The sequence below is a fragment of the Chlamydotis macqueenii genome, chromosome 3 (assembly GCF_036417535.1).
Source record: "Chlamydotis macqueenii isolate bChlMac1 chromosome 3, bChlMac1.mat, whole genome shotgun sequence".
In the NCBI taxonomy this organism is placed as follows: domain Eukaryota; kingdom Metazoa; phylum Chordata; class Aves; order Otidiformes; family Otididae; genus Chlamydotis; species Chlamydotis macqueenii.
This window is the reverse complement of record NC_141558.1, coordinates 105,863,614-105,881,732: the sequence shown is the minus strand read 5'-3', so window position 1 is coordinate 105,881,732 and position 18,119 is coordinate 105,863,614. Positions and strand designations below refer to the sequence as shown.

The 18,119-nt window shown below is 40.2% G+C and overlaps 1 protein-coding gene across 1 annotated transcript in view; it reads right to left on the bottom strand.

The window, feature by feature from the left end:
- ADGB (androglobin) overlaps positions 1 to 17,871 on the bottom strand; it is a 125,186-nt gene extending 107,315 nt beyond the window's left edge. Inside the window, exons 1-3 of the mRNA XM_086744625.1 lie at positions 17,763 to 17,871; positions 11,041 to 11,093; positions 9,049 to 9,431 (exon numbers count right to left, since the gene is read on the bottom strand). Of these exons, the coding sequence (XP_086600751.1) occupies positions 9,049 to 9,431; positions 11,041 to 11,093; positions 17,763 to 17,871 (545 nt within the window). The remainder of the gene's footprint in view (positions 1 to 9,048; positions 9,432 to 11,040; positions 11,094 to 17,762) is intronic.
- Positions 17,872 to 18,119: the final 248 nt, after the last annotated feature.

Sequence of the window (18,119 nt, the reverse complement as noted above, 5' to 3'; positions counted from 1 at the left end):
TTTGCAAGAAATACTATGTTTGGTTCAGTTGCCCTAGCAATGTAAAAATAACTTTGGAAATTCAGTGACAAGCAACAGCTTAGAGCACAGAGGAATAACAAAGCAGAAACGTACAAAATACTGAGTAGCACAGATAACAGTGTTTTATCTTTTCTCATGACACAAGAAAACTAAATTTAAAACTGATAAAAGGAAACACCTGACCACTTAGCACACAACTAGCCAGCAGAACTCTTATACATCAGATGGAGCTCAGGTGAGAATAATAATCTATAGCTTCTGGAACAGCCTATCTCAAGCAGCACATACCTCTATCAAACTCAGGGGAAAAGGAAAAAAAAGAAAAAAAAAAAAAAAGGAACATGCCACTTAGGGGAATCTTAGGTCCACTCCACCAAGCTCTGTCTGAGAAACCACTAACAGTACCATCACAGAGCATCTGCGTGTTCTGGTTGTCCTCCAAGGCAGGAAGCTGAAGATCTCTTTCCAAATCCTTCTTTAGCATATCTGATTCAAAGAGGGAATCTGAAGTCATGCTTCCCGACATAACTGTACAGCACCTTACAAATTATGGAACCAGTAACTTTTCTGAGTTTGTTTCTCCCAATGTTTCCTGGTAAAAAGATTGAGCTGACCTTAGATTCAGCTGGGAAGATTGTGGCACCTCTTTCCACACTAGAGTTTGGGACTCGAGTATCGTTTAAGAACATGGCTTGTTCTTTGCTCCTCTCTTTAGCATTTCTTCCTTTCGGCTTCTGTAAAATCCTTTTGTGCCCTCTGTATGACACCTGAGAACTAAGAACTAAAAATCTTTGCATGGCAGAGCACCTCAGTACTTCTGTGGATTTAGGTCAACTCATTTACAAAGCACTTAGCATGCATTGATAAGAAAACCAGGAAATCCCATTTCTGCAGCAGTGGTTACGGAGAGCTCACAGAAGAAGCTAAAGACCATTCTGCTTAAGTAGATGAATAATCCACGGCAAATACAGTCTCTAACATTGTATTTTAAGAATGCTCTCCAGTTTCAAAGTACAATTACAATTATTTTTCTTTTGACAATGCTTTTCTGCTGTATATCTCTGCTGAAAGCTGCTTTTCTCAATTACACTGTTCTTGTAATAGAAGTCTAGACTTTTATTGCAGAGTCTCCAACCAACGGCTCATGCAGAGTGTTTGCCTGCAACCCTCTGACTTTGCTTTGAGCTCCACGGGAAGAAAAACCTAACACAAAGTTCAGTAGGGAGCACAGCATTTAATGTGTCCGAAATCTCAACTCCGTTTCAAGAGTCTGGCAGAACTTAGTCAAAGCCACAAGGCCATACTCCTCTCTGACTGAAGCTCACACAAGGTCAAAAACATGCATAAGCATCTACATTTGGATCTAACTAGCTTTTACAGTAATATAGCAACCCCTGCTTTCAGTAACACATAAGTTGCAAGACAAAGACACCACCGAGCTACCCTCTTGGACTACAAACATGAGAATAGGAGTACTGAGTCAGAGCAAGGGTAAACTATAGCCCAACATCTCGGGAACTACAGCTCAAATAATAGTCACAACTGAAAGCCTTAGGAAGAGCATAAAGGCACATACAGTATATTTTTCTAATACTTTGATAGTTTCCAATCATTTTTACCTCAAGTACTTCCTGAGCTAGATGTGGTTGCTATATATTTATATAATCTTCAATGGATTTCTTTTCTGCAGACTTGTTCCACGACCCCATGTAAACTTTTAGTGCTTGTTAAAACTTACACTAACCAACATGAATGCTCCAGCACAACACTAAAAACAGCTTCAAGTTCAATCACCATGCCATTATCCATAACATATTAGCTCTTGCCATTCCCAAACTTCAGTCAATCTAGCAAGCTCCACTGAAACCAACAAAAAGAAAAAATCTGTGCTGTCTATATTTTCTAAACCACTGCTGTAGACTGAACCTTAAGAACACTTACCTGAGGAACACGTGTTAGCAGTGGATAAAACCTCAATCACAACCCTTGGCTGAATTCCTTATCCTAGGCATGTGGGAACCCAAGTATAACTTAGCAATGTCACTATTTTTTCCTGTTCTTACTGTCCCAGCCTTTAATCTTAATAACAAACATTCGGTAATCCTAGGCTTTGGTGCAGCAACCCACTGTACAACAGCAATGCAGCAACCTGCTACTCATTGCAATCAATCAGGCACGTGGCTAAATTTAAGTAATTTCTTCCAGCCAGTCTGGGCTTCAGCCTGTCTCTGCGGTTCTTTAAGGATCCATCAGCAGTAAACATTGCTCTTAGTTACTGCTCTTTCTAAAAATAACTACAACACCACTCTGACCTTCTTGTATGCATCTGACTTCTGCCTCTGCCTATGCCACAATTATCCCTTAATCACTTGTGTCTCTTGGCACTGACCATAAACTCCACACTTTTGTCCCAAATAATCCAAACTCTAGTTCAGATAGATGCTGATGACTCAAGTTTAATTCAGAAAATTTGGCTTGATGGCATAGAGCTTCATCAAATTAATTTTAAAAGTATTTTAATTCGTTATCCATTCTTCCTAACCAGAATCTCTTTCAGTGTCAAAAAAGACATCAATTCCTATTTACTATAGCTGTTAAAACATGAGAAAAAAACAGATTCTCAGTAGCCTCTAACAGTGCAATTAAGAAAAGCTATAAGGACAGCAGTTCTTTTGAGCTCTTCAGCCTGCCGTCTCTAGCGACTGCCTAGCTCCTGAAGGGAATTGCTACCTAATTAGAAAGCAGTAATGAAGAGACCCAATGGAGCATCCTCCAGAGACCCACACGAAGTCTGGCTTAGCGAGTCCAAAGGAATTTTCCTGCCTTCTCCACATGCTCGTGAGGTCCCACTCCGGCATTGCAATATATCCACTAATAATCCCTGTTGATTTTCCACACTGTAGATGTACTGTGCTGATGGTTGTAAGCATTTACAGGAGAAAAAGCAGCCTGATCTCACTAGAAATCAAGCAAAGTCGTTTTAAGGTGATCAAAATCTATTGCCCAGATGCTTGTACACATTACTCTCAGACGGCTTCTGCATTAACGTTATTCGCAAGAGCTGAAATTCTTCTTTGTAGTAGGCATTGACAGGTCTCACGATTATTTTTATGAATTGTTTCTAAAAAACTACTAGCGTTTTTTTCTTTTTTATCCTACTGATATTTCTACTCAATATTTCAATCATTAGAGACATATAAAAACAAGTAGCATTTACTACCAGGAAGATAACATTAGACAAAAGAGAAAATATTTTTGACATTTTCATCCCTGCAACCGCAAGTTGTGGTCAAAAATAAAACAGAGATCCTCAGTGAAAACCTAACTTGCAAGTATCAGAGAGTACTAAACTTACAAAGCAACATTTTCTCAGGCATCCTGCAAGCATTCATTCCTCTTTCAAATACAGGTTACATCATTACTTAAGTTCTCATAGACTTACACAAAGTTTGTGCACTACCAGTTGTCTCTGCCTCACTGAGACATTGTCTTCAATGAACACAGCTCCAATCTTACTGTGTGTGCATAAGATTTCCTTCTGATTTCCATGACCCACTGAAAAAATTATTGGTAAACTGCCTTTGAAATTATTGGTAAACTGCCTTTGATAAAACATTTATGATCTTTACTAACATTTGCCTACTGTTAGGAGAAAATCATTACCCGAGGAAACTTAGAGCAATCTCTCCAACACACGGATTACCAACCAAAATGAGGACTAAGCCACAGGGTTACAAAGTACAGTTGTTTTATCAGCGTGTTCAGCAATTTTTCTCAACCATTCTAAATACTAAGAGCACAAGTATTAATCATTTTTCCCAGAGAAGACTGCTGCAGCATCAGCTCAGTACTCTTCTGATTTTTCTTGACAACAATGATACAGACTCAGCCTTACATCAGAAAACTGAACATTCTCTGCATTTGGGGATAGACTTGTACTTTCTAGGAAATTAATGACATTTGCATCTTTTTCTCATGGAGCTGCAAACATAGAATATCTTTACTGTAATACCAATATTCCTCACTATACAGCATCTTTCAATTTCCAAATGAAGAAAAAACATGTAAATCTGTCTGCTGCCAGTTGCATTCCCATCATTCCAACATCACAAATCTCTATAACAAAGGGGAAAGCACTGTAGAAGCAATGTTGAAAACTGAAAAGTGAAACATAGCCTCCACTTCGCATAAATCACCTTCTGCAGTTCTAAGTTTGACCATAAGCCTGATCCAAATAAAAAGCTCCCTGTAGACTTCAGCAGACCGTCATTCAAAACTTGAAACTGTCTAGTTGCTTGTCCTCTTCATGGAAATTCCATAGCTTATACCAGTGGTCTCCAAAGCAAGGTGTGCACACAAGGAAGAAAACATTAGAACTTCAGTAGTGCACGTATAAAATGTATAAATAAATAAATAAATATACATATACTGGTGATATGTGCTCAAAAATTTTTTACTGATATGGCTACACAACCAAACACATTTGGAGGCCATTAGCTTATAGCATGACTTTCACAGTTTAGCCCTGCTCAGGACCAAGCTGCACAAACTCTCTCTCTCACTCCTCCCACCCTCCAGTGGGACAGGGAGGAGAATTGGTAAAGAAAAGAGGGCAAAACTCATGAGTTGAGTTAAAAAACATTTAAGAGAACAACAGAAGAAAAGAAAACAGATACAGAAAACCAACAAACAAAACTCAGTAACAGAAAAATACTGAAGCAAATAATTCACAGTACAACAACTCACAACAGATCCTGATGCCCAGCTTCCTCACTGCCATCCCCACTTTATACACTGAGCTTGGTGTCCCATGGGGTGGAACAGCCCTTGGGCCAATTTGGGTAACCTGTCCCAGCTGTTGGCTAATTAGTAACCTATCCCAGCTGTGTTCCCCAGCCACAGGGGCCACCAGCTCCAGCTCCTCTCCCACCTCAGGTGAAAATTAACTCTGTCCTGGCCAAAACCAGGACAAGGACTAAAGAAAAGAAATATGTTTCAATGTTTCAGTTCTTTCAGAGGGACTAAGAATGCTAAAATATCATTTTGATATTGGATTTGGGGCATGAATTCCAATCCATCTAGGAAACAAGGGAAAGCAAGAAGAAAGGCTATTCAAGGCAGCAAAAGTGTTCTCAAGGGTAAATTTTTAGCCCCACTGTGTTTAGTTCCCAACTAACAACAATTTTCACTGATTTCAGCAAAACCAGATTTTCACCCAGACCTTTGACCAGAGAGTACTAAGATGTGTGTCAGTTTTCAGTAGGATGAAGATCTTACCGAGACTAAACACTGTAGTAGAGTAGAGCCTTTAATCAACTCAGAAAGTACTTCCAACTTACAGAGCAAAACAATATGTCTGAAAGTGTAGCAAGTGCTGAATTCAAATTTTTAAATATTTTGCAGCACCATTCTCTACTGTTTCATGTGGAAATGGGGCTACATTTTCCTATAAAATTTTTGTTTCAAGACAAAAATTTACTTATGCAAAAGCTTAGAATAAACTGCTACTAGCTTTCCTTTATTTAGAATCATAGAGCAGTTTGGGTTGGAAGGGCCCTTTAATGACCATCCAGTCCAACTCCCCTGCAAGAAGCAGGGACATCTTCAACCAGATCAGGTTGCTCAGAGCCCTGTTCAACCTGGCCTTGAATGTTTCCATGGTTGCCAACCTCTCTGGGCAACCTGTGTCCAGTACTTCACCACCCTCATTGTAAAAAATTTGTTCCTTGTATCTAGTTTAAATCTACCTCCTCCTGGTTTAAAACCATTACCCCTTGTCCTATCACAACAGGCCCTGCTGAAGAGTTTCTCCTCATCTTTCCTGTAGGCCCCCTTTAGGTACCAGAAAGCTGCTATAAGGTCTCCCTGGAGCCTTCTCTTGTCCAGGCAGAACAGCCCCAACTCTCTCAGCCTGTCCTGATAGGAGAGGTGCTCCAGCCCTCTGATCATCTTCATGGCCTCCTCTGGACTTGCTCCAACAAGTCCATGTCCTTCTTATGTTGAGGGCTCCAGAGCTGGATGTAGTACTCCAGGTGGGGTCTCACCAGAGTAGAGTAGAGGGGCAGAATCACCTCTCTCAACCTCCTTGCCACACTTCTTTTGATGCAGCCCAGGATGCATTACCTACAGCTCAAGAGATGCTAAAGTAAAGTCTTTCCTGAGAGCTTAAACAAGAAGGTTTATCAGGTCAGTTGCTGAACATGCATTGGTCTAAACCAACATTTTTTCATCCATCCATCCAAAAGGCCTTAGTAATATTTCAGAATGATAAAAAGTGAACAGGGATATGTTAGTCAGGAAATTAGTGTCGAAGTTGCTGTAACTATGGATTTTCTGTGTCACAGATTTCCTGGTTTTCCCTTTTACATTACCAGCATTTCTGGTAATATTTATATTAATAGAAACACTAGTTGATACAAACACAAACAGAGGTAGTTGTATACTAAAAGCTGTTCCATCAAATAAGATATTTTTTTAAAGAAAAGGTCACTCCATCTCTTCATATGTGTGAATATTGTTCAAGACAGTGAGATGTCATATGGAAATGTGTACAGCATGTACGCTGAAACATTTAGATGCTTACTGCTGAGACTGACTCCTGCTTCTAACAGGGGCACTCTGTATCGCAGTGGCAGAGCAGATAAACCCCAAAGATGTGCTACAGCTTAAACAGAAGCTACAGGCTTAATTTAAAAAATGAATACAAGCTATATATTCTGTGTTATGAAGGTTCTGCTTTACAACCAGGCTATTGCAACAGTTTCTTCCATAGTCTGATATCATAAATCACTAAGCCACCATTAAGACATCTTCAAGCTACTACAGTTTATGTAAAATAGCCTTAGCGAAGGGAGTAAGTATTCTTGTGCTCTGATTCCTAGCTAACGCTGAATTAATATTGGCATATGCCAGACATCAGTTCTGTTGCAATTTAGTTGATAATTGCAGAGTGAGAGATAAATCATGTCTCCTGTCATTTAGGTGCAACATGAGATTTCAAATATAATGCCAGCCTATCTCCTAGATTGCATTTCAATAAAACTTAGTATCATTCAAATAGTTTGTAACTAAATATTCTCATCTCAGCTTGACACTGGGAAAACAATTTTCTAATCTGATTTATGCATCATGGTCTCATTTAATAAAGCCTAAAGCAAAAATGTACTAAAGAAAAGGACAACTACTGTTCTAGATAATCTAATACAAATAACTAATTTCATAAGAATGATTTTTTTACAAGTTTTTATGTATGATATATGACAGAATTAACAATTTTACTATATAAATTAGACTCTCAAAAAAGATGTATCTTAATTTAACAGAACAGAAAACTCTTACACTGTAAGAACACCTATGATAGGACAAAACCTGAAATACTGGACAAAATGTGAGCCCATTCAGTTTCACATACACTGGAAAGTAGGATAATACTTCTTTTTGTCTAACAATGCTAAAAAAATAAGTGTCCCTGACAGCTTAGATATCGTAAAAAAAACTTTTATAAACTGCTTGAAGCAGTAAATATGAGGGGCTGTGTGGCTGCAGCCAAAACAAAACAACATTTACTAAGCAAAGGGATGCAGTGAGGAGAAGGGAGGAATTAGAAATACTGGTTGCCTGCAATAACAGAAAAGTAATCAAAATAGGAATCAAGGTGTGAAAGATAAAACAGGAATATGAAAACCTGAAACAAGAAACTACTTTGTAGCAAAGGCTGGGTAACTGGATATGAAATAAGAACAAAGGGGCATTTGAAGATTGATTTCAAGAGAGAAAGAAGTGATACCACTGAAACCTTTATTCATGTCAGGAAAAAGAAGAAAAGGGCACGAGCATGTACATCAGGTACCTTTTTGATCTGAATCCTGCCAGCTTCATGAGGGCAGGCTTACGTACTTCAGGATGAGAAAGCTACTCAAAGCACAGAAATAGAACTTGCCAAGTCAAAATAGCAACAGTGAAAGAAAGCTAGTGTTTTCTATTTATTTATTCATCTTTGCAGGAAGAAACATACATTTCTACTGAAATACACCAATTCACACTAAATGCCTAGCAAATAGTGAATCATTTAAAATTATCTCAAGAGATGCTACTTACATAGAAATATTTAAGAAATGAATAGGAAGAATGATTTTATTTAATACTTAATTTCCTCAGATTCATTATCACAGAAAGCAAACATTCAAGGCATCGAGAATAATTTTTCACTTCCGTAAATGAAATTGAGTGCTGTAACCATTTTGCCCTGAAAACTTCAGCTAGCTTAGCTCCTCTACCCAGTGAAAGTGGGGTGTGTATTCCCAAAACTATTGTCCCGATTCACAGCTTTGGGGCTTTTTTAAACCCAACCATGTCAGTGAACACTTCCATCTGCTCCAGACCATAAGCTGAAAGCTTCGTATCGTGAGTTGTGGCCGACACGCTGCCCCTCGCGTACAGGAACCGCCACGTCACTTTACAAAGCCACCCACTGCGAACCACGACCTTCTCGTTCCTATTGCTCTTCTCAACGTCCCAGGCAGCCTGTCTGCTAGACCAGGGACTGGCACAAGATACACTCAGCATCGTTTTGGCTGGATGACACTACCAGACAGGTGCACATGAAACACTGTAGGAGGAAGAAAGTATGACTTCAGGCTGAGCTGCGCCTCCAGTTTAAACAAAGAGACGAACTAAAAACCACCAACAACCAAACCCCATCTTGTCTATCGAAACCACTTTTAACTAAGCATCCCCTTGAGCGAGGAAACGGTCTCAGTGTAAGTTACGGGCAGGCCCAGTACGACGAGGCCGCCACCGGGCAGGGCAGCCCTGACAGCAGCAGGCGGCTCCGCCCCGCCCCGCCCCGCCCCGCCCCGCCGGCCCCAACGGCCCCAACGGCCGCCCGGGCCCGAGGAAGGGCAGGCGGGCGGGAAGCCCCCGGAGGAAGTTTCCAGACGGCCCGCGGGGGCGGCCGAGCCCCGTCTCCCGCTGTGTCTGCCGGGCCGCCCGCCTCGCCTCCCCCTCCTTCCCTCCCGGGGCTCTTACTCTTTGGCGGAGGCGCCCGGCAGCCCGGAGATGTTTCGGCCGCCGAGCTCTTTCTTCTTGCTCCCCTTGGAGGCCATGGCCGCGGGTCCCGCCGCGTCCGCCGCGTTGCCAGGCGACGCAGCCGGCCGGAGGTAGCGGCCCCAGCGCCGCCCCGCGGCCCGGGAGCCCCCGGGGCTGACCCGGCCCTGGCACTGTCCCCCTGCCCCGCGGCGGGAGAGGCTGCAGGAGCGGCCCCTTGAGCTGCCACCCGCCGCTTCCCTGCGTGGGCGGGCGGGCAGGTGCCGCAGGGTGAGGGGTGAAGCCCCGGGCCCGTCCCGCCCCCGCACTGTTTCCGAGCCGGGGCGGTGGCGGAACACGGACGCGGTCCTCACCGCCGTCTTCACCTTAAAGGAATTAAAAAATCTGATATGAAATACGCTTGCGGAAAAAGGCTTAGCTGTAAAGGTGATGAAATATTGCTTTCTGAGCTTATACACGAGCTTCAAGGACCACGGAATCGTTTGGGTTGGAAAAGAGCTTTAAGATCATCGAGTCCAACCATTAACCTAGCACTGCCAACCCCACCACTACACCATGTCCCTAAGCACCACATCTACCCGTCTTTTAAACACCTCCAGGGATGGTAACTCCACCACCTACCCAGCCAGCCTGTTCCAATGCTTGACAACCCTTTTGGTGAATAAATTTTTCCTAATACCCAATCTAAACCTCCCCTGACACAACCTGAGGCCATTTCCTCTTGTCCTATCACCTGTTACTTAGGAAAAGAGACCAACACCCACCTCACTACAACCTCCTTTCAGGTCACTGTAGAAAGCAATAAGATCTCCCCTCAGCCTCCTCTTCTCCAGACTAAATAACCCCAGTTCCCTCAGCCACTCCTAAGACTTGTGCTCCAGACCCTTCATCAGCTTTGTTGCCCTTCTCTGGACACTCTCCAGCAACTCAACATCCTTCTTGTACTGAGGGGCCCAAAACCGAACACAGTGTTCAAGGTGTGGCCTGACCAGTGCTGAGTACAGGAGCACGACCGCTTCCCTACTGCTGGCCACACTGCTCCTGATACAAGCCAGGATGCTGTTGGCCTTGTTGTCCACTTGGCCACACTGCTGGCTCACATTCAGCCGGCTGTCAACCAGAACGCCCAGGTGCCTTATCACCAGGCAGCTTTCCAGCCACCCTTTCCCAAGCCTGTAGTGTTGCATGGGGTTGTTGTGACCCAAGTGCAGGACCCAGCATTTGGCCTTGTTGAACCTCATACAACTGGCCTCAGCTCATCGAACCATCCTGTCCAGATCCCTCTGCAGAGCTTTCCTATCCTTGAGCAGATTGACACTCCTGCCCAACTTGGTGTCACCTGCAAACTTACAGAGGGTGCACTTGATCTCCTCGTCCACATCACTGATCAAGATATTAAGCAGAACTGGCCCCAGTACTAAGCCCTGGGGAACATCATTTGTGACCGGCTGCCAACTGGACTTAACTCTGTTCTCCACAACTCTTTGGGCCCGGGCATCCAGCCAGCTTTTTACCCAGCAAAGAGTATGCCTGTCCAAGACAATCTTTCTAAATAGAATAATTTGAAAAATGCTAAAGACATTTTTAAAGTGCATTTTAGTTAAAATATTCTAATCACGTATCAAAGTTTCTGTTGAACAAGTGAAGAGCAAGAGTAAAAGTACCAATTTGAAATAGTAGCTCTTTTTTCCCCTTTTTACACCAGTATGTATAAACAACTTGAGAAGGAAGCGAAAAAAAATTAGTTCTCAAGTGATTTTAGAGACAGAATGTGTAACTATTTGTTTTCTTTTTTTTTTCAATTTCAAAATGATACAACTAATTAATTCCTGATATGAACCCTATGATTACCAAAGTGAATGGAGTTCCACCAAGGTCAGGTAAACCTACCGTTAATCATCTACTTTTGGATTCAGAAGGTAGTTGACTTCAACTAAACTAAGAGGACTTTTTCAGATACATTCCAGAGATTACATCATTGCCAACAACTCCTATTTCTAACTCATAACTGTTGGCTGTTTCCCAATCTGCAGTGCAAAATGAAAAAAAAACATACTTCTTCACTCATTCTTATTCAAGCTAAGTCTTTCTGAAATATAAAAATCCATGAAAATATATTTCTCAAATTGCAGAGGGCATGAATAGATCAAAAGATACAAGGAAAAATATGCAGATGTTGCTACATCTAGGACTTATTTTAGACAAATGTCAGATCTTGATTTATATAAAGATGACAGAAGACCACTTTTAAATTTCGAAGTGGAAAATTCTTTCACTTCTTTGCATTTCCTTCAGCATTATGTCCAACAGCATCCATTTTAAATAAGGTACCTCGGGACACTTCTCACTTGAGAATCAAAGAAACATTTCAGGTTTATTTATTTAGTTTCAAACCGAGCAGCTGGTCTCTCTTCAGACAATTACCTTGTCAAATATTGATCAGGGCATGCAGATGAATAATAGCAGATACAGAGGTGAGTTTAAACATCTGGCTACCACTTCAGTACCAGTGCAGGGCTGTTAACCTCCACACCTTGCTGGATGCTGATGCACGCTTGCAGACTGAAGCTCGAACTTACAGGACTGAGTTAGTGACCGAGAACACAGATAAGACCACCTCAGATAATCTGTGATTTCAGTCTGTTCCTCCAAATCCCCTTTTCTTTCCTGTACTCACTGGGCAGAGAAACTACAATGGAAAAGTATTTATGAAACACAGGTGTAAGAGGCACCTGTGAAAGTTTTCCTGGTAGGAAAATTTCCTTCCTGATCCCACCATAGATGAACGGTGAGGTCTGCAGTCTTACAGCAAATATAATTCTTGTAATATAATTATGTGAAAGACAACAGTAAAGTAACTGAAATTTGAGTGCATCTGTCTGTAAACACTTTTGGGTGGTGAAGGAGGAAGTATAGAAATCGAAAAAGAATATACATAAGCTAGAGCCCTTCATTCTTTGCTTTGTTAAATGACAGCTGTTACACATGAAGTTCAAAATGCACCTTTCACCACAAAATTTTACGATGTATTTGTTTGCAAAGAGTAATGGCATTAAAAGCACCTATCCCTGTGCTTCGTGAAGAAGCATCCATCAAGTTACAGCTTTTTATTTGTCCAATAACTTAATTTAGAATTCCATAACCTAATAGCAATGACAAGGGCAGCTTGTCAGGAAAGGGAAGTTCATCTGAATTTTTAAAAAGCTTGTTTTCTAACTGGCAAAGAATCTACAAGGTCAAATTAGTTGTTTCATTGGCCTAGTGTCTCAAGCCATGAAGTATATCTGACAGACACTCCCTGAAGGGAAAAGTTGTTAGGGTAGAGGCTGCCTTACAGTTGGAAAACATGAAATAAATATACAAGACAATAAAACAAGAAGAACAGTGCAGTTGTATGTTAGGAACACACTGGGATGTAGCTAAACAGATAGTAAGATAACTGGTACTGGTTAGCGATGGATGGGTGGCATACTGGTCACCATTCTTTTAAGACATCATTCAAAACACCAGCTTCCCTCCACCCCCCCCCCCACCCCAAACCATCACATCATCCACTGCTATAGCAGGCACAAGTTGCTTACAGGAAAACAGTCTTTTAGTCCTAAATATTTTGCACTTTTTTTTTGTAGCAACAAATACTAGTTGGAGAGAACAGAAAAACAGTAACTACAAACAGGAACACTATCAAAGCTCCTCTCTGGGGTCTTGGAGCTCAGACTTAACTCTCTGATTTTACACAAGGATTCCAGAACAAGACAGGAAAAAGTTTTCACCTTAAGAGAAGGCCTGAGAGTGTGGTAGGGGGTGAATCTTAATGTGCAAAAATACCTGATAAGGAGACTAAAGACACTCAGATCCTTCCCACAGCTGCCTGGTGACAGAATTAGAGGCAATGTGAACATTTAAATACATCAAATTTCACTTTTTTTTTTTTTTTTTTATTACAGCAAGGGTGGTCAAACACTGGAACAGGTTTTCTAACAAGACTGTAGAGTCTCCATCAAACTGGACATGGCCATGGGCAACCTGCTCAAGCTGACTCTGCTCTGAGCTGGGGTGTTGGACTAGACAATCTCCCAAGGCCCCTTTCCAGCCCTACCCATCCTGTGATTCTGGGAAGTTCTCAATGAAAAAAAGGGTTCAAGTTAGACACAAAAGCTTGTGCAAGAACAGATGTTGTATTTTCAAGCATGAGGTTGCTACAAAGTTAGATAGGAGATGGAAAGGATGTAGAATGGATTTTTATTTTCTTTTGTTTGGGCTTTGGAGATTTTTTTTTTTTTGCATTTCTTTTATCAAAGGATAAAAAAATTTAGGTTCTGAAATTAATTCATTCGGCAGAGTGTGCTTGGAGATGGGCAACACCTAAGAAAAAGGAAACTCTGTAGTGTGTGATAGAGCTTGACAGGAGCAGCCTGCACACAGAGTCAGGAAAAGTCGGCTGCTGAGGTGATTTATAGGACTGGGAGCTGAACTTCAGCAAAACCATCCTTGGACAGATGGACAGAAACCCTTGTATTCGTTAACCCTTAGGTCAGCCTGAGGTTAGGCAGTAAAGTGAGGACATGGATCATATGAATATCTTGGGTAAACTGAAGGAGTAAAACAAGGTAGGGGAAGAAAATGGCAAGCAGCTGCATAACAGAAAATAGTCTTCTAAGCACAGGATCTTCTGCCCACTGCCTCTTCAGAAATATCTTACAGTACCATGTCTCATCTGATCTTGCCAGGGACATGTCTTTTCTAGTACTGTAGTCTCCCCTGAATTTGACACAGAACTAGAAGGTGTTCTGATGAACCCCAGCTGTGTTACTATTTCCACTCAGCTTTCTGTTGACCTCTTTCTTTGCAAGAACACCTTTTGATCACATTGCCACGATGCAGGCTCGCTTTGGAGAAAGAGAGCCCCAAAATATTTAGTAAAATATTCAGCAGTACCACTGAGTCCCATGGGCATGTATTTAGCTTTAAGTCACAGTGTTTTCGTGAACTGGGTCCCACCGCAACTTTGATCCTCTAACTCCTTAAATGTTGCAGGAGCAGAGTGTAGGCATCCAGAGCAGGCAGCAGAAGAAAATTAAAGTAGCTCAGAGAACCGAGCAGGGCCATTGCCTTTCTTTTGTAAATTCAAGTTTGATGATTCATAACAGGAATATCTTTCCATGTCAAAAAGAAAAACTTCTTGGGTTTGATACTGTATGAAAACCCCTATCTGAAGTCTGGAGTTGAAGGCAACTGTGATACTCTAGCTATTGGAATTGTTAAGAAATAGAGATACTGACAGAGGAAGTAGCATGACTTCTTTAAAAAAATTCTAAATTTTTGGCTAAAAGATATGATTAATTTTGATTGTAGGCTGAGGGATGGACAGATATTTCTGTTTTTAAAAGTGAGAATACACAGTCTTAATACAGTGTAAACTACTGAGCTGTAGAGACTATTAAATATCATTTTACTTCAGTAGTTTGTTATTTACAATTATGTAACTTTTTTTTTTCAGGAGATTAAAAAATTTAGGCCTTTTTCTAAGTCAAGGCATACTGCAGACCATAGCAAATACTTTTTAAAAGTGATTAACTTCAGTGCAGTTTAAAGTGTTGTTGCAGTTGCATATACAGGCTAAAAGCAAGAAGTTATACTTTTTAAAACACAAAATGTAAGATTGCTAGATAAATATTTATGAATGCAATTTACATTCTTCAAGAAAGTCAGGAAAAAGACAAATAGGTACACCTGTAAGATATCTTCAAACTTGTTTTTTCCGATCTACCAAGTAAAATCAAATCATCTTCTCTAAATAAAAAACAAACCTTCAATGCAGTTTACATTCTCTAACTTCTGAAACACATAAAACCAACAGAAGTCATTATGACACTTGTGCCATCATACATATGACACAAGTGCCATAATAACCACTTGAGCTATGTAAGTCTCATCTAATTGTGCTTAAAACAATAAGCCAATGAAAACAAATGGCATCCTGATGGACAATCTTAATGAAAGCCCTTTCTCCTTAAACTACTGAATACTAGAAGGCAGTGATTTTGTGTACCTTGAGGCAAAGCACAGTTGAAAACAGCAATTCTTTAAGTTTCAAGCAGAGTAGTTTGCCTGTACGTATATTCCTAGATGCATTAACACTTCAACCAGTCAGATGCTGTCCAGGAAAAAGAGATTGAAAGTAATCTTTGTGCACAATGCAACTATTCCGTACGGAATACCACTGACCAAGTACAAAATCATGTCTGAGGTATAGTAATTTAAAGTTAAGATCAAACGTCTGATGGGACAGACATTTTACTACATCAATACTAGGATAGTACTGTTAATTAAAATTCATTCATTATAACTAAGGAAGCTTTGACATAATATGAAAAATAGAAATAGATAATGCAGCCCAAGTACTATACTACTTCAATACCACAGTCTACAGGACATCTTTGAAATACAAAAGTTAAAAACCAAATCCATCTGAATATAAGGGGTTGAAAAATCTATTATTCTGGATGGATGCTAGTACTGCTTTGACACATACCAGTAAAAGAGCAGAGGAATTTAGAAATGGAGTTAATAAAATGCCCATGCTATTGTTAACCTTTAGGGAGCCATGAGCTTTCAAATAGGACTGATAAGTATTAGCATAACTTAAGCTTTCAGAAAGGTCATGATAATAAACAGGTTCAAAATTCCTGAGTTCCAAAAAAAAAAATAAATAAATAAAATAAAAAAATTTAAAAAATGATGAGGCAAAACAGAAGCCTGTATGTTTTATCAAAAGACTGAATGCTTTGTTTCATGTCCTAGAACCTGTAAAAGATTGACAAAATCCCTTAATATTAAAATGCCACATGACATTGGCAGCTACCCTTTACTCCCAGTTACAAGTGAAGGGCAAAAAGGCCAGGAATTCTGCATATTTTAATTTCATTTAGAGTTCAAGCCAAATGATGGTTTACCCAGTGATAAAAAGATGGAAGATCAGCATACTTATCTCTTACTATCTTTGCAAAAGGATGAAGGAACCAATATTGAGATGTTGACCCTCTACTTGTACACCTTTCAAGCTAAAGCTATCCGAAACATCATCTCTACCTAAAACCGGAAGTTTTTCTTAAGGTACTTGGGGCAGGAAGCATTTTGTATGTACACAGACTGAAATAATAAAATAACCATCTCAATTTATTCGTTAAGTACGTAAGCCACATAGGATATCTAAGCTAAAAATTTTCATCAAATAAACACTATTTTAGGTTGTGATAAAATAGTCCATAATCATGTATTTAAAAATACACCAAGTACTTTTTTTTTCCTGTATAGACGCAAACTGAAACTGAGAAATAAGCTTACAAACAGAGTTTTATGATGGTCATGTACAATATAGGCACAATTTCTTTCCAATAATCTTCACTACATAGTCAGATCTGAATCTAGTATGTTCCTTATTTTCAATATTATTCTGCTGCAGGACAAAGAACTCTGAAATGACCTTTTTGCATACTGCCAAGTGAATGATGTATTTCAATTTGGAATCATTTATCTCACTGGCATTTCGTTAATATATATTTTTTTACTCCTGAAAACATACTGCTACCCTCATTCCTTAACTTCTTTAGCAATTGATTATGCGAAGGACAAAGGCATATACACACTTGGAGTACTGTGTTTCTGTACCAAGCCAGGTGTTCTGTAAAGAGAGAAAGAGGTAGCCAGTTCTCTGTTTTGGAACCAAGGTCACTAGCAAGGTGTTAAGACTAGAAATGTAAGGGAGCAACAGTTTAAAAGCAAAATGTTTCACCATTCAGTACCAGAGTTTTACTGCACATATTTCTTTTATAACTATGTCCTCCTATCACCATATATCAAGTGGTTGCTGAGGCACTCAGTCTATAAGAATGACTCAAACTGTTCCCCAGTGATTAATCACTACAGATGAATAAGTATTTGCTCAATTTAAGGAGCCTGAATGCTATTGCAACTCAGTAGGTATGACACAAAGTTTAAACAAACAAGACTCTGGAGCCTGGAATAGCTCATATTTTTCCACTACTGCAGTTAAGATAGACATAGAAGATCCCACACTGAAAGATCACTAATTGCTCTAACTCCTTTCTAGTCTTCTCAGCAATTTTAAAGCCTCATTAAGCTTTTTAAATGAACAGAGGTTGGATTTGCATTAGCTGCACAGACAAACTGCACAACTACAGTCCAGGAAGACTCTATGCCATATCCAGCATTTACAAAATCAGTTGATGGAAACATGCCAGGAAAGATATTTTACTAAAGCACTGATTCAGATTTTTACTCAAATTTTTAAGCTCAGAACTTTCCTTTAAATATAGGGACTAGGAAGTCAGGTACTTGCTCATTTAAGATTGACAGGAGATAATGAAATAAAATAGCATGGGGCCTCTGTTCAACTGACTGAGATGAGTCACCACTTCACTATACATCCTGTACATGTAAAACAAATGATGTTTGACACTTCTGGCTCACTTACTAGCCTGAAGTTAAATCAGGCCTGTCTAAACTTCCACATATCTTTCCAAATCAAGGTTCTTAGGTTAATTAGGACAGGGCTTCATGACTAGTTTAATTGACCTAAACACTTCTCCACAAACTAGTCTCATTCTCCTCTACTAGGGAGATGCTCCCATTCACTTCCTCAGGTTAAAGTGACTGTCTGTCTTAGTTCTCACCTTCTGGCTGGATCAGATTTCCTGACCCATGCCACCAGTCTCCAACATAGTTATGCTCCCTCCAAGGAACAGGAATGAAAACGCAGTTTGTAGCAGGAAGACTAGCCATCTATTGAAGCTCAATTTTTCCCCAAAAAGGTCAAAGAAAACCTCGATCATGCAGGAAGAAGTCAAATTGTTTTTTATATTACTAGACTTAGAAAATAGTCTGCTCTGTAACACAACCTGCATAGTCACTTTAAAACTTTAGCTTTTTATTTTTGTAGATGATAATTCCTGAACCTGAATTATCTTATGAGCCTAAGCTAGTTAAACCTAGTTTTAGCTTATGTCAAGTTTTATTGTGGTAATTTAAAA